The following is a 21,530-nucleotide window of genomic DNA, read 5'->3' on the forward strand; positions in this document are numbered from 1 at the left end:
AAGTATTTGTTGAAACAAACATTAGTTTTATTACGTATTTTACGGTCTATAATTCGGGTACAAGAAAATCTTATAATCTTCTAATAAGATTTAGTTAGAGCTTCGAAATATTCTCAAGACTGCATTTTTCACACATGTAATATCTTTCTGACATATTTACACCAGGAAACACCCGTATTATAGGAAATTGAATACAAACGTATCGTCTGTTTGTTTACTCAGACCTACCAATACGCCCTTTCTTAAGGCTTTACAATGTACCATCCTTACTATCGAAAGACCAATTGCTATCGTTTCCTTTTGGAATGGAAATGAGTGGTTCGAAGAATCTCTAGATCGAACATCTCAGATATGCCAAACGATTCTCATTAACGAAATTAACGGTGGTAGCGTACGAGTTTGCATCACCATGGCCCGACTACCTCTTTGCTCTTCGAGCTTCAATCTTTCCCATGCTCTTTCCATCCGACCACAGCTTCTCTGAAGGCCGTCGTGCTTCCCTTTGAGCAGCTACTACACCTAGCCGCATCTAGCTACGTACCCACTTTGCCTGCCACTCGCCGCGACAGAAGTGCACTGGCAGAGAGAGAGAGAGAGAGAGAGAGGGTGAGTTAGGGGTGGAGAGACAAGGAGGAAGAGTACAGGAACTCCTATGCAGGATAGGGAGATAGTGTGAAATATAAGGGGGCGGGAGGTGGGAGGTGAAGGCAAGACAAAGGGTGGATATGATAGAAGAGAGCCTTGGAAATTTCGTATTGACTGCTGTACGTTTCATTCTTCAAGTTCCTTTTGTTTAAGAGGGACTTTTGTAAGGCTGCTGGTAAAACTTATAATGGCAGAGAAAATGCCATAACTGTATTGAAATAACTGTATTTCATTATAGTTTAGCAAACACTGTTACAGATATTAGGTTGCCCGAAAAGTTTCTTTTGCTTTGTGAGGAAACAATAGACGCACAAGGTTTTTTCTTTTATATTTGTCGAAATACGTATGGTCCATTTTGTTCTTAACACCGCGACATTTCACGTTTTTATGAACTGTTGTTAAAAACAGGTTTGCGAAAGAAAAACACTTTCCCTACAACCTAATACAAACTGCTGTCGTTGAATCAGAACTATAATCCATGCTCGACGTTACATGGCAAGGATTAAATACAATTTGTGATCTTTAAATTTAAAATTAAATTCAATTTATAGATCACAACGTAATGCACACAAGGCAAATATTTCTGCTAGAACTACGTCGTACGTAAGTTTCATTGGATACAGAGATTTACTCATCATCTTAATCCCTTATCTTGACCTTGTAATAGAAAAATCAAAATATTCATACGCATATGGAAGCGACACGGGAGATTTTCGGGAAAAACTGGGGGAATTAGTCGCGAACGTTGGAGCTTGTCGCGAATTAAAAGCTCCGACGAAGTTCCTAGCCAGTCGTCGCGGCGCTAAGTGCTTCCTTCCCTTTTACGCGGCTCGGAGCCCGAAGCTTTTTGCCGAGGCGACGCCGCCGTCGTCGCCGACGATTCGTTACGGAGCTCACCTACCTGTTCTCTCTCTCTCTCTCTCTATCTATCTATCTCTCTCTATCTTTTACTGGTTCCCAACGTCGTTAAAAGGAATTTTAATCACATTCTTCGCGACTGAAGTGACGATAAGAACTGGTTCAAGCTTCACTGGTTCGTGAGGTTACGCGTGTAGAGGATGGCACGGGCCACCCCTGTCTTTGTCGGTGTTCAGCGAACGGTCGATGCCACTGTTGCTTGAGAAATCAGGGACTTTATATTCTTTCATCAAAAGCTTTTGCTCTCTTCGTAGAATTTTTCGTACGAAAAGCTGTGGCTTGTGTCAGGGCGATAATGGCTATTTGATGACCAGTTATATTCGGCAGATTTGAAAGTATACTGAGAGAGATACATTCTGTCGATAGAATTTCATTTCAAGATAAAATTTCGAATTCTGGGTTGCTCTGCTTTTGGTTTAATTTTAGTTCTCATTTTTGGTGACCATTAATCATTTTGTGTTTATCTTTCATGTTGCACACAGACTTTGCTTCCTCTGGTATTGCAACTACAGAATACATAGATTTTATCGAAATGATTGTAATAAAACTATTATATAAAGATGCGATGTAAATAAATAGATAAATATATATTTCGCACGTTCCATACTGAATTTTAAAATTGCTTCTTTGTAGAAAATAAAAAATGTGATTTGTCGTGCTCTCGCGTAATCTTCGATCGCAAGCACAACGAATCCGCGAATCTTTCGTATTCTTAGAGTTAAACGTAGCTAAGAAGGAAAGAAATACCCTACAGTCTTCTTAAGATCAACTGCTTTACGTTTCACTTCCATTCCAAAACTTGCTAAAGCTTTGCTCTCTTTACTTTCTCAAACGTAACTAAAAGAAAGTTATATTTTAGCGTGTTAATTAGGAGAACTTTTTCTTGAAATCTTGTTTCGTAGTAGGCTGTTACATATAAAACCGATTTTGCAACACAACCATTTTCTGCATTTCTCTCTCGAAATGAATAGAGTATAAGGTGAAGATAAATGAGTGGCAGAAATCATTCTCAAAGTTCAGACAGAGTGCTACGCAAACTTCGTTAACACCTTATCCTGGCGAGAAGGAAGTAGTTAATTAACGGCTGCAAGTTAGGTACATAGCGAACAGAGTGTACAGACGCTATAATTCGACAAGAAACAAACATTGTTAACGCGTGATCAATCTAGAAAGTTGAAGTCGCGGCTGTAATTGATTTGCAAATCTCAAGTGATAGGCCCATCCTTGTCTCTAACAGGTAGATCGATTCGATTCGTTTCCTCTGCAATTACAAATTATTCCTATTACAACGAGGCCGGTGGAAAACGATGCAGAAGCATCGTGCAATTAAATAAATTACGTTCTCTGTTCGTCCTTTCGGCCAGATCAATTAATCGGCATTCGTATAAATTATTTATATGTCGATGGTTGGGCGAAGCCTCCGTGAATGTGTCCACCGATCTTGTCTTTTATATTTTCAGATTGCTTCAGTTTCAAACAGTTTTAATTAACACAGAGGCAAAACTGTTTGATAAACCGTTTCTCTTTCTTTTTCTTTTCACAGGTTTCTTCAAGGATCTTCTCGCTAATAGTAAAAAGGTTTTCCACGAGATGTTTAAGAAGACTTATGGAATTCTCTATGAACAGAATTCCTTTGTATTCACCGACCTATTCAAGGAACTGGAGAACTATTATGCCAAGGGAACGGTGAGTTTTCAATGGTTTTTACTCTGGCCTAGATCTTTACACTCGAGTCACCTTTCACAAACAATTTTAATTTCTTATGATACGTATAAATTGACACGACAACAAATAGGTCATAAATCAAATTTTTTGGCTATTTTCATCCAAACTGTGTCTTTTGTATTAGGTTATAAGGAAATAATAGACGCACAATGTTTTTCGTTTTATATTAGTTTATCGAATTATGCGCGAACGTAATAATAGAAATAGAACGAAATGGATCATACGTAATTCAATAAAATAATATAAAACAGAAATCGTTGTTCATCTATTATCACCTTATCAAACGAAGGAAACTTTTCGGACAACCTAATACAACCCATTTCTCTCGATGATCTCAACCTCGGACAGTTTTTTAGTGGTTTCACCCCGATATAGAATCTTAAATTCACGTTTCGAAAACAATTTCTATTTCTTATAATAAAAATTAATATAACAAAAAGTGGGCCGTGAATTCAATTTGCCGACTTTCTTTTTTACCCAAACTGTATCTCTTGTACAATCCATTTCGTTCAATGGTTTTGTTCTTGGTGTAGACCCCCCTAGATCATTGCTATCCGTTTCCCAACTTCTCCACTTGCTTCGAAGCTATTGCGGCAGACGACCATCCAATTTCGTTTGCGATGCGACAAATCAAATTCCAGGATAAAATCGATAGGGGGTCACGGTCTCGATTTTCAAAGGCGGAAGAATTTGTTCGTCCTCGCGGTCCTGGACTTTCCTCCCCTTTTAACGAAACCTGCACCCTTCTGAGTTGTTGCGGCTAAGGCTCGTGGAGGGTGAAACTTTCGAAATCGGCCTGAAACCTCGACCCTCGGCCAGCGGACGTTTAACCGCGAGCAACGAGACTTCGTGACAGGGTGGTGGAAAACTTCTCGTGCGAAGGCGAGTTTAATCAATGCTTTTGACGTTCAGGACTCGCGAGCGTTTGCCGATAAAAGGCCAGAAAATATCCTGGCTTTTAGATTTCTCTTTCTCTCTCTTTCATCTCCTCTTTCTCCTTTTATTTCTCCCATATTTCCCTAGATTCGTATCTTCCAACGAAGATCAAATGGGCTATTCCTGGACAGCTGCAATTACCCGACAGTTTCACTTTATCTGTCGGGGGTTGTCTCTTGTATTGGAATTAATGTCCTGGGGAAAGTAGAGGCGCCCATTCCATTTTGCTAAAGAAATATCTGGACCCTTCGCATGAACATCTCGTACATACAAAGAAGCACAGTTTATCTTCTCTTGGGATGCTGTATTTTCTATAAAATCTTTGCGTTATACGCTGGTTCTCTCTTTTTATCATCTTCTAAGCTTTTTCAATCCTTTTTCCCTTTTTTTTATTTCTCAAAGAATTTGTCTCTTTGCATTCTTTCGTTCGTTCGAGGATTTTTATTTCTTCCGATAGATTTTTTCACTTTTCGCTTTGTGAATTTTCAACATCGAAGCTCGCGTCTCCAGAACCTTTCTATCGCTACTGATAAAGAGGATGGCTTTGACGATAGTTTCTGCATCGTCGACGAAATTATCAGTCATTATAAATCGCGAACAAATCTCTTCCATATGCCGCGTTAACCCAAGATCTCCCCTTCAGCATTCTTCGCCGATTCTCAAAACACTCGCAAACTTACGTAAGTACGTTCTCGCGAAACCTGTCGCGTTCAGATGATCTAATGGCCATTTCCGTTCGCCATACGTGGCACGCGTTCAAGATCGCACCGATCGGCTCGTCACGTCGTATCGATCAGCCAAACAAGAGGGAAAGTTGGTGCGCGAATAAAACGTACACCGCGAAAAGAGACGGAATCGAGGGACTACACTGAGACGACGTATTTCGAGGGCGCGATTGTCATTCAAATCGGCTGGAATTATTCAGCGGCGCCACTTGGACCCGCTTTGGCTCTCGTGCACGCTCGAAAATGGCTCCGCATGAATATATTATTGTTGCAATCGCACGCGTCGCTGCCGGGTAACGAATTTATACGACGGTGATATATCGCGTCGCGGAGGATTCGAATTTATCGAGGACCTCTCGTTTCTACCTTTCTGTCTTTCCATATATATTTCCCCTTTTCGCCTTTTCTTTTTCCTTCCTTCTTTCTCCTTCCTTTATCTATGCTTTATTTTTTCCTCCATCTCCGCCGCTCCTCCCCGCCCGGCTCGATAATACGTTCCGTCGAGCCGCAGGATTATTCCTTCGATCGAGACAGTGCTGGAATATATCGGGGATGGATAGAAATTAAAAAGGAGCATCCCGTGAATAGCTGATCGACAAGCCGAATAGCCTCTCGTGGGGGTTGCTCTTTGTTTCATGGGCTCGTTCGATTAGCTGGCCTCTGAAATCAGGTATTTTTAGAAGGAAAAACTCTTGTTTATTCCCAGGCTAGATTATTAGTTTCCAGAGAGATCATTGTGTGTATTATTTGGCCAAAATTATTATTTATAATATATTTGTTTTTAATTGAACGCTTTCGTTCGAACATGTAAAAATGTATCATTTTTAATGGAAAAGAACGATTTAAGAGAAAGTTACGGAATGCTCGATCAATGTATCGATTACAGTTTAGTTTCGTTAATAGTTAGAGATTATAGACAAAAACATAGATCGATCGTTAATACCGGATATAATTTCTATTCTTCTAGGTCGATCTCGACGATACCATGGACAATTTTTTCAATACTCTTTATCAGAAAATGTTCACGGTGCTGAACAGTCAGTACAACTTTGACAATAAATACTTGGAGTGTGTGGGAGAACATATGAAGGAAATCAGACCGTTCGGCGATGTTCCTCAGAAATTAGGAGTGCAAATCAAAAGGTCTTTCGTCGCGACAAGAGCCTTTAGTCAGGCTTTAACGGTGGCTGCGGATGTCTTGAAGAACATGCAGTCGGTAAGAGAAATATCCATCTTCTTCGTTCGTTTTATGCATTTGTAAGAAACGTAAATTCTAGAAGGAAGAAATAACCATAACGCGATATAATGAGAATGCGTATAATACAATAAAAAAATTTTTTCTTTAATTATAAAAATTCCTTCCTTCGATTATGAAATTTACATTTCTTTAATTATAAAAATATACTTACGCTACCCTAAACCCTATTTTCGAACATCGGTAAAATTTTTTCAAACGCGCAAAAAACCCGAGAAAATCGATAAACTAAGACAAACGTAAGAACAGCTAGAAAATCGTCTGGCTTTCCACAGTTGAAACCATCAGCCGATTGTGCAGCTGCACTCACAAGAATGACGGTGTGTCCATCGTGCAGCGGGATCGCGGGCAACGTGTTAGCCTGTGGTGACATGTGTGCCAACGTGATGAAGGGCTGCCTTGCTCAGCATGCGGCTCTGGACGCTGAATGGAATCACTTCGTCGGTGAGTAATTTCCACGCGCATTGTTCTCTTGGTAAATATAGGCTCGAGAATATAATTCATCGACTTACCTTGAATCATGTACACAAAATATTATGCTTATTAGCAATCGCACGAGGAATAGAGAAGACTCGAGAAATAACGTTCGAGAAAGAGAATCGCCAAATTCCTTACTTTAAGATTTCAGGAATTCTTGGAATATCGTTAATCGTTGAAGGAATATTGTTGATAGGAAATGAATGAAAAGATTCTATTTATTTGTTTACTCGGGCAAGATCACAAATTGTAGGAAATTTTGTATCTTCTATTCAGAGTAGCTGCTGCAAAAATTCCTCGAAAAATGAGTATATCCCAGACTTCTGATCATACGATTCATTTTGCAACAATTTTTATAGTCGGCTCTCTTTCTGTAACTTGCATTTCTCCAATTTCAGAGGCCGTGGACAAGGTGGCTGACCGTCTGTTGGGTCCATTTAACATCGAAATGTTAGTACGACCAATCAACCTGAAAATCTCGGAGGCTATCATGAATTTCCAAGAGAACAGCAACGATGTTTCACAAAGGGTGTTCACTGGATGCGGACGACCTGTGTTGGGTAGACGCAGACGTCGAGACAATCGGGAGTTGGAACTCGAATCATTGAATTTTGATCAGGAAACACTAACAGACGATCGTGCTGCTATTTTGGATAAATTGGTGAAAGAGACACGACAGAGGGTGAGAGATTCCAGACAATTCTGGGTTTATCTGCCCTATAAGGTTTGCAACGATGGACTCGTCGTTCCTCCTAGCAATACGAAGGAATGTTGGAACGGCACACACGTAGATAAGTGAGTGTCTTACAAACATAAATTTTTTTTATTTTTTTTTTATTGTTTTTTCTTATAGAAATTACCAGCCGGTAGTCGTCTTAATTTTATTTAAATTGTAATATAATAGTAAATGAAATTGTATTATGAAATTAAATTATATAAAATTTAAATTTTGATATAATTATACAAGGTGTCTCAGAAGTAGAGCAATAGATACTCTTGCGTTTATATCTTGTTGTTTCTGGAATTCAATTTTAGTTTCTTAAAAAATCGTCAACTTTTCTTTTCAAACTGATCTATATTCCATATAATATCGATGTTCCAATTGAAATCTTGAGTTTATTTTTCACTTGCTCGTGTTTCAGATACATTTACCCAGTGTCGTCGAACGGAGAGGAACAAAAATTGAATCCAGAGGTACGAGTTACTGGAACAAGACCGACGATAGTCAGGGACCAGGTCTTCGCATTGACCACTATCACAAACAGACTAAAATCCGCGTACAATGGACAGGACGTCGATTGGATAGACACAGGTAAACCATCTGTTTCGCTAATATTTAATCTACCATATCATCGAACACAACTATCCTTATAAAATTGATACTATGTTAGAATATCCAAAAACAAAAAATTTCACCCAAATCGATCTGATACTAAATTTCGTGGAATAATAGTTTTAAGTAATTAGAGAAATTTTCGAATGAATATACTGGCAAAAGCATACTGGAACGTGTAAGCGGTAGATTTAATCGTAGAATCAATATCAGTTAATGCGGTAAGCTAGTTGATTTCGAATAATGAGTTGATTAAATTAGAATATCTCATTGAAACACAAACAATTTATCGTAGAATTCCGCGCATCTATCTTGTTAATTGTAGGTTCTATAAGACAGTTCTAATTATCATTTTTTTTATACAGTCATAATTTCCCAGGATTGTTATAAGAAATGAAGAAATAAACGAATTCTTAAATAGACAGATATGAATAGAAAAGATATGCTACTTTTATTGCGTTTTATCTTATTGAAGATTATGTTCTATTTTAATTTCTATTCTAATATCTATTATCTAATAATTATGTTCTAGATCTCCTCGAAAACATAATAAAAGAAACAAATTATCGGGCTACTGTAATGTGTACTTATCTTATCTCGAGACACTTTACTTCACGGTAAACGGCGATTAAAAAAATAATTTTCTTGGAATTTTCTTTTTGACCGTCGTGTCAATCAATTTCCAAATTTGCCAATTAAAGCGACTACAAGTTCACGAGTAATAGAATTACAAAAAGTATATAAAAAATATATGTAATATATAAAGAATATGTGCACCTGGTGCACTGTCAAGAAGCAAAATATATTTTCTTTTTTTTGTAACTTAGCTGAGATCTTTTGAAAGTGACACGTGCGAATCTATAGAATTAGTTTATCTTCATTCCTTAAAGAAGCGATCGTTTCTCTTTTCGATTTTATCGCATTTATTTTCAAATCTGATAACACGAATGGATCCTCGAAATTAAGAATCAGAGCGGCCTAAAAATACCTACTAAACGATATACACGAAACCTCAAAAACACCTGTATAACATGCTCATAAAAAATTCAAGTTCTTTATTAAATTCTTCGATTAATTTTGTCACATCTTTCTAATTCATCGATCCGAATCGATTTTCCATCATTGTGTATAAAAACCTAAAGATACCTGTTAACCCTCGGCGGACGGGACGGTTCAAAGTCGACCGACCGCACCGTGGGTCCGAGCTGCTGCCGCGATAATCCTTTAAAATTGCCAGGTCACTTTTATTTACATAGTCACGCTTTTCATTCATAGATGTCAAATTCTAGCCACGCGTACATGCACAGATTCTCCACAGGATAAACAAAATAACATACATATGAGTCTTTTGATCCTATCAGTTTTTTTTTTTTTTTTTGGACGAACGCGTATGAGTTTCTCGGCGAAATCGATGGCTTACGCAGAACGCATATATGCGGCGATAGTTCGCAAAGGGTTAAACAACATAATTGAAATCTCAAGAAAACCTGCACGACACCTCCGAGAAGAATTCCAAATCTCCTACTAATCTTTTTTATTTACTCCTTCAAATCTTCCAATTTCACGAATTAACAAATTTTCAATGAAGACCTAAAGGAACCTAAAAATACCTATCGAATAAGGCAATCGAAATCTCAAGAAAACCTGCGTAGGACGTGCTAGAAAAGCTTCGCCTTCTACTAAACTCTTCGACTAACTCCTCCGCATCTTTTAAATCCACCAATCGATCGATCACGACCATCATCCAAAAAGACTTGAAGAACGTTTCCTAAAAGAAATCCTCTCCTCTCCATCGCCACCATACCATATTCAGAATTTACTAATCAGCTCACCGTCACCTGGTGACAATCTAATTTTTAGAAGACACCGAGTGGAACGGTTCTGGAAGTGGATCCGGGGACGGTCCGGATCAAGATCCGATCACGGACGACGAGGATGGTTTCAAGGAAGGCTCTGGCTACGAACCGAAATCTTCACCGCCAGAAACACCGAAACAATCTCCTCCCGTCGATCATCCGGAAGTCGTGCCTCCCAGGAAAGACATAGAGCAGAAGACAAATATCAACAACAACAATGGCACGTCCAGCGTGGACAATGGCGCGAGCAGACAGAAAATATCTTTGTCTCGTGCTTTGACAACGTATCTCGTGCCCATAGTGGTGATGTGGTTCGGTGGCTGCCTCACCGAGTGGCTGTGATCATGTGGTTTCCGAGGAGAACGATGCAGGACGATGTAAATAAATATACCGTTTAACGTTACGTGACTCCACCTCGACTGGAACAGTGCTATAACACGCCAGCCAATCGAGAAAGAAAGGAGAAAGGACAGTGATAACTCGCTTTCCAACGACGCGTACTTTTCCATCCATTAGGAAAAGCATTCTTTTACTTTCTACAATGACGGGTACTCGGTTTTACCCTGCTTTATTGGGGTATTGTGCCCGAATGACCATTAATGAGATGAACAACTTGATGTTTTGCTGACGCCGGAATTCGAGAGGAAGACTGGTATCGTTGATGGAGGATTATATTTGCAACTGACCTACGGGCCTTTGTACGACTGACGAGCGTGCCTTTAGGAAGAGTGGCATGATCGACTGTAAAAGGATTAGAGTTAGGAATTTATTTTCCAGTTCCTATTTTCTCTTGCGCCATTGTACAATTTTTCGGATTGATCGATTTATGCTTCGATGTATGTTTTTCGGTTCGTTTGGTATAGTATGATCGAAAGTACGATTGAATATAAATTTGTAATTCAAATATCGCGGATTTTTACCTATTCATAAATATAAATTTTAATTAAATTGAAATTATCAATGAGATTATGTTGCAATTAACAAATTGCAAGATTTCCAAAATGGTCATACAATCCTAAATTGAACTATGCCAAATAAAACCGGACGTTAATTATTCTATTCTCGGAAACAATCGTAAACTTTTGAAATGTAGTGGCGTAGGAAGAACAGGAACTACATCGAGGACCTAAATGGCCTTGAACGTACAGGAAAGACACATGGAAGCAAGTATACGAGAAGCGCAAGGACTGACTATCGAGCGTCGTATTTCCTTTTCCAGCTGCCCTTTCCTGAAAACGTTTGAAATATTTATGGCTCGAAGGGCGAGACATTTTCGATCGCGTCAAGTTCGAAAGGATCGCTCAGAATCTTAGATTTCGGCGACAAACACGAAACATTGATGTTTGTGTTTAACAAAATAAAACGAAGGAGAAAAAATAATAAGAAGGACGATTAAACTATTTCGGTTTTCACGAGGAGATGATATCGATTATTTTTTAACTCGAGAACCGTCTCTTGTTGATCAGTGTTGTTTAAAGAGTTGTGAATAGAGAAGAAAGTTTGTGGCGAATGAAAAATTATGAATGTAGGACGATGGCTGACGTATGATAAACGATTCATATACTTTCATTATCTTTTACTGATTATCGTTAAATAACGCAAAATGTTCGACGAACTCGAGGGCCGATTTTTTAATCGTACAGATCGGTAAAAGAAATTTATTTGACGATATTCTTTTATCTACGGTTTTAGACTTTTCTTCGACAATTTTTTTCTTTTTTTTTTTTTATTTATTTAAAATAATATTTTATCATCCGCCATTCGAATGAAATCGTCCTAGCAATTGAAACTCGACGAAACGAGTCAAAGCGTAGAACGAGCGGTCGAGAATAGGCTCCTGTGATAAAATTAAACAAAAAAAGAGAAAAAATAAAAATGTAATAAAAAGGTAAAAAAAGTAAACGAGTGATGTTGGCCGCTATCACACGCTGGCATCGTCGAGCCTAAAACAAGAGGGCGAAAGGACATATTCTATACAAATCTAGTGAAAATATTCAAATAAATAATATGAATAATTATTTGTAATTATATTATTATATATATATTATTATAATTATTATAATTATTGCAAAGTGAAATTAATATAAAAATTATACGTTGCGTTCGGGATAAGTGGTAAGTTTAGAAATGGAAATTACACGGTTCTTTCCTTCTTTCCTGCTCGTCTGAGAAAATACGTGGCTTCGCGAGGCGAAGAAAGAAAGAGGAACCTTGTGCTTGTACAGTGACTCCTATCAATATTGGGGACACTATAATATTCTATCCATTACTACTCTGTACATTTGACCATAATTAAACTAACGTATATTTTGTTTTTTATGATAATAAAGCATATATTCTTCTTGACGATAACGCAAATTTTATTTATTTAAACTAAATAATTTGTGACATTACAAATAATATATTAAGAAATGTATTATTTATACGTCGCAAAAATATTCGAACATTTAATTTTCTACAATGATTTTACATAAAAAATACATATGTATATATCATATACATTTTTTAAATATCAATTTCCTGGATACCCGTTTTGTTTTATTACATGTCGTAATCGATTTGGCATGTTTGTCATAATTTTTTGTGAATAATTTTGCATGATACTCATTTTCGATTGGAATCAAATCCGATGATTACGGTGGTGGATGTAACGCGCGAAGGCAACTATATAACTGATATCCCTGAACTATACCACGATCAAATTTCAATGTGTTTTCAATGTCCATTGCAGTTACATTTTATTTTAGATTTCGTTTGAAAATGTCTAAATTTTTATCTCGTTAATCCCGTTCATCAAGTATTTTTGGCCATCTCTTTTGACGAAGTCAATCTATTCGATCCTCGCGATCGTATCTTTTCATAATATCTGTAAATTTAAAAGACTGTCTATCTCTCTCTTTCCTGTTTTCACGGTTGAGAATGACTAATCGTCGCGCGTCAGAAAAAGTATCTTCGCTTTTCCGTTTTATATTCAAAATTTCTGACCGATGACAATGATTTTTAAGTAATAACTGATATTTCGAAGTACGCTGTACATCTCGCTCAATATATGCTTGTGAAGTATAACAAAGCTGTAGAAGTATAATCAACAAATATGGATAAATATTAAGCGTCTGAAGATTTTTCCGACGTACGAACACCACATTTCCGAATATATTATTTGTTACGCCACAAATTATTTAGGAAGAATACATGCTTTATTATCAGAGAAAATAAAAGATACGTTAATTTAATTATGATCAAATGTACAGAATAAACATGGATAGAACGCTATAGTTTTCGAATATTAACGAAAGTCACTGTATATAGAATCGCGTAGAATTCTTGTTGGATAAAGGAAAGAACGTTTAACAAGTTGAACACCACAATCTCAACAGTGTGAATTTCGAATTTAACTTGACGTAAAGATAGTAAATTTTCAGCTGTAAGTTATAATAAAAATATTTTTTGCATTTAAAGCAGAGAAATAGGATCACAGTAATTATATGAAAATCCTGTAGAAATAAGAAAGAAGAGAATCTCAAAGTAGGTTAATTTTCATTAAAAATCGAATAGATTTCAGTTATAAATGTTACATCTCTGCTGAAAGAGAATCTTTTCGGCAGATATTCGTTCGATGATCCCCTTAAAAGTTGTATTAAAATTTTCTTAAGAATTATTTCCAAAATTCGAACGCGTACAAGACTAAACATTCGTTGTAGTGTTCAGTTTGTTAAAAAGAGAAGATTTAAGGATACGAAGACAGGGAACAGGGTTTTTTTACCGTGGAAGAATTATGGACCACTGAAACAACTTTCCTGAAACTATGGGAGTTCCTTACGTTCGATAAATAGGAGCAACCCTTGTGTTTTAACAGCTTTGTCGCATCGACGTGATTGCTAAATAGTATCTTATAGCATCGAGCATGATTCGTCTTTAACTCCCCTGATAATAAAATTTTAATTACGATAGTTTGTGAAACTATGAATTCAAATCTAAATTATCCATGTCTTCGGAATTAAATAAATATAAAAAAAATTACAAATTATAGGACTTTGAACTACTCTCAGGTGAAATAGAAATATATAATTCATAATTACTTACACGTTACGTTTACGTTAGAGTTACTGTAAAAGAACGAAAATTAAAAGATTTTAAAATTGTGTAGGAGTAAAGTTTGACTAAAAAGAAGATTATGTTTCTCGACAGATTCATTTCGTATCAAGGGAGTTAAATCAAGTAACGTTCGAATAAAATACATTTACGTTTTTTTTTACTATTAATCCTAGTACCGTATTATGTTGTTCGCCATTGTAAAGAGTAACGAGCAGCCTAGATTTCCGCGACGATCGTACTCGTCGAATCTCGATGCAGGATCGTTTTAAGATTACGTGATATTCCTTTCCCTTTTCTGTTTTAGACTAGCCCACTGTAACCAGCTAATCATACTTAATAATCTACCAATTTACACTAAGAATTTATACATGCGACCGTAAAAATGAAAGTGTAGATGCGAATGCACTTGGCCGAGCCGTTTATAACATTCAACGTGAATTTTCAATTTGATCATGAATCTGTTAAATGACGTTCCATCCGTACGATGTATTGGAAAACAACAAAAGAAGAGAAAGAAGAACTTTCCGAGTAGCAGATGTAATTTCACGTCTGTTGCATAAAAATATTGCAATGATCCAACGGAGGATAGTTTGCAGCAGAAAATCAATCACAGATTAAATTTAAACGTTGTATGTTCCATTCTTACTGATCATTGTTCTGTTATTAACGAGTGCAATGGTTTCCTGAAAATCGCGTAAAAGAATTACAAGAGAAAATGGATTGTGATTCGCTATAAAAATTTTGTGTGAAATTCCAATTGCGGGAACTTTAACGAATAAAAGGAATTTAAGTGGGCAGAGAAAATGGAACAGCGAGTATCCCTCATACAATTAATCGTAACGCAATAGTTACAAATTCGTAAAAAAGGCAATACAAAAACAGCGATACTGCCTGCTACATATTGTGACAAGCGACCACGCAACCTCCAGATCGTCGAAACTGTCCACATCGTAGACTTAAAACGATTTATCGTAAATTTTCTACCATGTGCAGATTCGTAAACCAAATCTCGTTCGATTTCTACTCAAATTCAGTCTTTAATTTTTTTCTTTTTTTTCTTTAAGTACAAAACTAGCAAAAATAAATTGGGTATCGTCGTGATAATTAGCAGCAGAATTTGAAAAATGCAAAAAAAAGAAAAACAAGGAAAAAGAATAACGCGTTAGAGTAACAGACTAATCGTAACTAAGAGAATAGAGGTGTTCCTCCACTTCCGCGGAACGAAGAACGGCGATGCGTCATCGTCGCAGCGAGCTTTCGTTGCCAGCCTGCACATTGTCTTAAATAATGGCTAACATCTTTGTCTCAAGCCCTTTCTAGTAAACGGCATGCTACTGGTCCGTTTTTTTTTTTTAAGTTTTAATTTATCATATATTCGTGTTTAATATCTCGTTCTTTTTTTTATTTTTTTTTTTTTTTAACTGATTAAAATATGTAACCTATCCCGCAATTGGAAAATTTTCTGTAAAAGAATTCTTATGTTATATGTGTAAGGATAAGGGTGGTATAAAAAGAAATACGAATATGCTGTTTATGACGCGTTTTATTAGTAGTAGGATGGTTACAATTGTGCAAATCCGCAAGGGGGCGAGTTTCGAACGCGAAAAAAGGAATGATTGTGTCATACTCTTTCATACAGAAACACATACACCCATACACTATATTCCAAACACGCGGCGCCTCGTCTCAAGAAAATCTCGCTGTTACATGCTTACAGTGTGCTAGCATCTAATTACAAAGGATTTCATTTAATGACACAGATCGTATGCAATAAAAGTGGAATATTTAAAAATGCAGTAGATTACTTTCGTCCTTTCATCGACAATTTATTAACCATCATATACTACAAACATGAATAAAAATTCTAACAATATCACACTCCAATGCTTACTGGCTGAAGTGTATTGCACGTCGAGAAAAATATCTAAATGAAAAAATATGCATACTAAGTTATAAGTACTAAATTATACAAAACATTCCTTAATTGTGGCAATAATGCACACCTATATAAATTATCTACTAAGGAACTGTCTTGTACTAACAGCAACTTCTTCAATTCTCAAAATATCCTAGTATTTCGCAAAATCCGTAAAAACTTATAATGATAATATGTTTCAATTATTTTGATCGTTTGTTGTGTCTTATAAAATGGCACAGAAGTTCATCAGATCTAATTGAAACTAACTATTTACATTGGCAATTGCAAATCACACTGATATACGCTCGAGTATTATTAAACAACGTGTTCTTCATTCTTCCCCGTTTCTTCCACCGCGGTATAATGGGTGCTGGGACGCACTTAATTTCCTCGGCTTCATCCGCAGATTTTTCATCGAAGTTAACGATTTTGCGTGGAATCGACAATTTCCTTTTAGCTCTTTGTTTTCCACAGCTATCAGAAATTTGCTTGTTTTTCATCGGAGACTTTTCCAAGATAGTAGATTCGGGTAATCCATTTTCTGTTTTTTGGACATGTTCCCTCGAAGAATCCGTGGACTCTGCTGTACTAGAAGTTTCTTCGTCCTTCTCCGATGGACTTGTCGATGTAGACGACTTACTGTCGTTATCTGTCCCCTCGCTATTTTGGAGAGCGAGTTTCGCAGCGGCAGTCGCGCTGCGCGTCATAATTCTGCCATTCGACAGATTACAAGGAGGTTTGTTATTCGACTGTTTCCTAAGACGTTCCTCCTCCATTTTACGTTTTTTGGCTTTAATTATCGCACGAGACTTTCTCCAAGCTTCTGCCATACTGCTTCGTTTCCATACGTAGTAGAAGAGACTAAAATCTTCCTGCGAACACAAAGTTAGAGATGTTTTCGTTTATTCTTTGAAATTAATTCTTGGAGACGAAATGAAAAGGGGTAGACAAAAAATACATTATGAAAAGCTATCGCAGTAGGAAAATAAACTTACTACTCGTTTATGCGGAAGCATCTTCCTCCTAATGACTGAAAAATTTTTGCCGTATTTCATAATGCCATCCGTGAAGAGTTGCTGTAACATCAAAACGCAACAACAAAAAGATTAGAATGTTTAATTCTTCGTCAAAAGATACTACAATGGCGTAGAAGAGTTTTTTTATATTCCAAGAGCGAATTCATTCTAATAGAGTTTCCACTATTAAATATAAGCACAGGTATAGTAACAAATAAAGAAAGACAACGCTACGAGTTATATGATATCAATTAAAATTCTTTAAAGAATCTACTTTGAAATATGAAACGTTGTACGCTAGTGTAAAAATTGGAAATTTTTATTGTATTGTCATAATCGATTCAATTTGATCGCCAAATTATCAATATTCTAATATTCGATTCCCGATATAAAATCAACTGTACGACACTTACCATATCCTCTGGCTTCCATCTGTCAACGATTTTCCGCGGTATATCTTGAGCACATATCATTTGCAGCGCATCGTGCGAATCATAGTTGGAGACGTGAAGAACATCCGATATGTATTGTTCCGCAACACCAGAACACGAGTTTTCCATTGCTTCCGCGTCTGGAATGCCCTCATGTTGCTGCTTCAATGTTAAAGCAGTTCGGGCTACCAGAGTATAGTGATAGAACCAACCCTCCACATTCACTTTCGGATCCCACATCTTCTCCTCCCGAGAAGTTGTATATTCTTTTTCAGAGTATGACCGATCCTGACATTCGGGGATGATAGCATATTCCTGCAATTTTAACAATTACATTTTTAATTCATCTCAATGAATTCCAAAATATCTGCCTTATAAAGGAAAAGTAACGAAGAATTAATGTTGATGGTCGAATGAATTTCACTTTAATCAAAATCTTTAAGAGAAAAAGGGGTACGTACCATAATCCGACCTTTGGTCTCCTTGCCCTGCATAGAGCTCACTCGCTTGGTGCTCACTCGCTTGGTGCTCACTCGTTTGGAGCTCACTCGTTTGGAGCTCACTCGTTTGGAGCTCACTCGTTTGGAGCTCACTCGTTTGGAGCTCACTCGTTTGGAGCTCACTTGCTTTCTCTTACGTGCAGCCGATTTTCTCGACATCTTTCTGTCTAGCTAGCAATGTTATTACTACGACTGCAAGTGCAGGACTAATAGGAAATTTTATTGCGGGTTTGGTACTTTGGACCCCCAGCCTTTCGAAGAAGGATGACCTGTAAGCCTCCCCACTACCACCTGATTGGCCAATACTCCTTTGCATGGTACGGTATAGGACAGTAATGCCTACCTGCCAAATTTCACCCATTGCTAGCGTTGTTGTACCGTTTGGCTAATTAAAAACATGAAATATCGAGTTGCTCCGCGTCTTTATCAATGATAAATCTTTGAATATGCTCGTTATTCGTACTACGAAACTTACCAATTGGTACAAGTAATTGAGCATACCAAAGAGAAATCAATTACGATGAATTTGAAGATATATCAATATTAATATTAACATGGTAATATTTAACACATTCGTCGCCCAGCGTGATTCGGCTGTTTCCTGCGGGGCCCAACTCCGACCGTCGGTACGCAAACGTAAATAGAGCGACAGCGGTAATTCAATGTTTATCGCCTTCGATTCGTTGCAAAAGAAAAGATTATTTAGTTCTGAAGATCTGAGAGATATCTGAGATCTTTCATTTTATCGAGGAGCATACTAGACGTACATCAGTGATTTTTTCATCCTCAAAATGTTCAGTAAACAGTGTGAAAATATACAGGGTGGTTGATAACTGGTGGTACAAGTGGAAAGGGGGTGATTCTACGCGAAAAAACGTTATAACGGATCTCACTGTAGATCGTTGTCTCGATGGAAAAATTAAAAAAAAAATTTTAAGAAATTTTTATTCTATATTTTCGACTTCTTATTTCGCGTAGAATCACCCCCTTTCCGCTTGTACCAGCAGTTATCAAACACCCTGTATTTGAAAGTGCGGGAAGTAGTAATGACGAAGTCTACAACTCTTGGTCGAAATGCCCAAAATCACCCCAAATGTGTTTGGAATGTTTTAACGAATATCATGCGATATAGAATAATATAATATATTATCCAGAATATAAATTAGTAAACAGTATGTGTTTCGAAATGTGTTTTCAATATTTTTACGTTGTATATGCTATATATAATATCGTATATTTAATTAACATACGTCGGTGACTGGGCGCCCACGAAAGTATACCCGTCGCACCGATATGATCGACGTGGCGACGAACGTGTTAATACAATAATATTTGATAATTAGAGAAAATAAAAGAATTTCATATTCGTTACGACTCGCACAAATTTCTATTCTTAATCTTGTACCACAGAATATTTATATTTCACTTCGTAGGCACTTGATTAATGGTATATTGCAATGGTGATTGAGGTACCATTTCTAATACAGATATCAATACACTAAGAATACGATCAAGCAATTCCAACGACAGTGAAGCAAATTTTAGTTTCTTGTACCATTGTAATTTGTATCTTCCTCCTCGTTTATCCCTGTGACTAATTAGAAAATTTTATGAATCTTCGTATTTACAGAATATATTCTAAGCCCATTCATTACTCATAGTAATGAGACATGGAACAAACTATTGTGAATCAAAATAATATTATTAGTTCCGTATCTACGGAATGGCACAAACATTTCATTACCGTGTTATCGTATTAGACAGGTTCTTTTTATAACAAACACCTGTCCGGTGGGGAAGAATTGGCCTACATGTAGAGAAGAAATTTGTACATCGTTTGTAATGTGGTACGACTCAATCTTGTCTGCGCCACGTGAACTTCGTCCTCTGACTAGACGCCTCCACAGCAACCGGCATCGGGTGAGAATATGGACACGCTGATTTGATGCAGAATGAATGATACTTGCACTGCCGTGCGGGATGAGAGAACGCGCATCCTAGTTTTGTGCAGGACAAGCCGAATTTACATTTGGGATGTCTGTAAGCAGACTTGTCTCCCAACTTACGCAAGAAATACACCATAATGCAGAAAAAGATAAGAAGCAGTTAAAAAACATTTGACTAACGTGAATGTTAATGAATGGAAAGAAGTAAATAAAATAGCAACCTGTACGTAATGAGGGGATGAAGATACGCGTACTTATTTCCTAATGTACAATTCGGTCAGTATCTACATGTTTCTTTCGATTTATCTATCATCGTTACCGTGCTTTCGTAAAAATTCGTAAGAAAGGATCGCGCAATTGAATCACGGAAAAGTCCAAGGCGAGCACACGTCTCTGTTTTTCCCTCACTTTGATGATACATGAGCAACTCCATGTACAACAATGTAAGCCAATGAATTTTGAGAACTTGTCGTGGTGAAAGAAAGAGACAAGAATTAAATATTGAACGGACGGAAGAATGCCGGCTTGATCTCTTTGCAAATTTTCTTGTATAGTTCTTTCGTGAAGCTCTTCTATTGCGGATGAATGAAATGGAAATGATACGAATTGTGACAGAAGAATTCATTGTAAAACGAGAAGGATTTCAAAGTGTCCCAGTTCGATGGCAAGCAAGATTTATATACATATAAGTGAAAATTAGTGAAATTCTCAATGATTGCGAGAACATAGAGCGCGCAATTGTAAATTTCCTATTTCCGGCAATTAGAGTATAAAACTTGTATTTGATACCCTTTGTTCTCGATTCTTTATATGTTTCCATTTTACGGATTTGTTATTTGATTTTTTTAGAAGTATACAACTTCAACATGCAATTTTCTATTTTCTACGTCTTTGGCTACCAAGAATTAGATCATTATTATTGGTCAACAAATAAACATTTACTTTCAACAAAGAGATACTGTGCAAAGATACAATTCTTTACGCGTAAATTTGAATTTTGTTTATTCTTATTTATGCGCAAGAAAGTAAAATTGAGGGAGCTGATTACAGATATTTCGAGGACAAAGATTGAACAGGATCATTGATTTTTACGAACACAACGTTCTTTCGATCATATTAACGTATAATGCACACAAATCTACAAATAACAACAACAATCAATCAACGATTATAACAATCTTCATAAGATCAAATACGAAATTACCATCCTAAAGTCCAAAGAAGTTAAAAAATTAGAAAGATTAAAATGTTGAATTTCCTTATTGAAACAATCGTATATTCTATACAAAAACAGCGATACTGCTTGCTACATATTGTGATAAGCATTCACGAACGATCCAGATCGTCCAAACTGTCCACATCGTAGACTTGAACAGATTTATCGTGAATTTTCTACCACGTACAGATTCTTAAACAAAATCTCGTTCGATTTCTACTCAAATTCAGTCTTTAATTTTTGTCTTTTCTTTTTAAGTACAAAACTAGCAAAAATAAATTGGGTATCGTCGTGATAATTAGCAGCAGAATTTGAAAAATGCAAAAAAAAGAAAAACAAGGAAAAAGAATAACGCGTTAGAGTAACAGACTAATGGTAACTAAGAGAATAGAGGTGTTCCTCCACTTCCGTGGAACGAAGAACGGCGATGCGTCATCGTCGCAGCGAGCTTTCGTTGCCAGCCTGCACATTGTCTTAAATAATGGCTAACATCTTTGTCTCAAGCCCTTTCTAGTAAACGGCATGCTACTGGTCCATT

At 36.8% G+C, this 21,530-nt stretch overlaps 1 protein-coding gene and 1 pseudogene across 4 annotated transcripts in view; one reads left to right on the plus strand and one right to left on the minus strand.

The window, feature by feature from the left end:
• LOC117234036 (glypican-4) overlaps nt 1-12,219 on the plus strand; it is a 131,858-nt gene extending 119,639 nt beyond the window's left edge. For all 4 annotated transcript variants that reach the window (XM_033494863.1, XM_033494865.1, XM_033494866.1 and 1 more), the window contains exons 3-8: nt 3,107-3,249; nt 5,917-6,165; nt 6,480-6,648; nt 7,080-7,476; nt 7,824-7,993; nt 9,875-12,219. In XM_033494863.1, the coding sequence (XP_033350754.1) occupies nt 3,107-3,249; nt 5,917-6,165; nt 6,480-6,648; nt 7,080-7,476; nt 7,824-7,993; nt 9,875-10,212 (1,466 nt within the window). In that variant the 3' untranslated portion in view covers nt 10,213-12,219. The remainder of the gene's footprint in view (nt 1-3,106; nt 3,250-5,916; nt 6,166-6,479; nt 6,649-7,079; nt 7,477-7,823; nt 7,994-9,874) is intronic.
• A 3,934-nt stretch (nt 12,220-16,153) lies between these two features.
• On the minus strand, nt 16,154-18,191 carry LOC117234199 (annotated as a pseudogene).
• Between the last annotated feature and the right edge of the window lie 3,339 nt (nt 18,192-21,530).

This window comes from Bombus vosnesenskii, unplaced genomic scaffold (genome assembly GCF_011952255.1).
Source record: "Bombus vosnesenskii isolate JDL3184/JDL3185 unplaced genomic scaffold, Bvos_JDL3184-5_v1.1 scf7180000013302, whole genome shotgun sequence".
NCBI classification, from domain to species: domain Eukaryota; kingdom Metazoa; phylum Arthropoda; class Insecta; order Hymenoptera; family Apidae; genus Bombus; species Bombus vosnesenskii.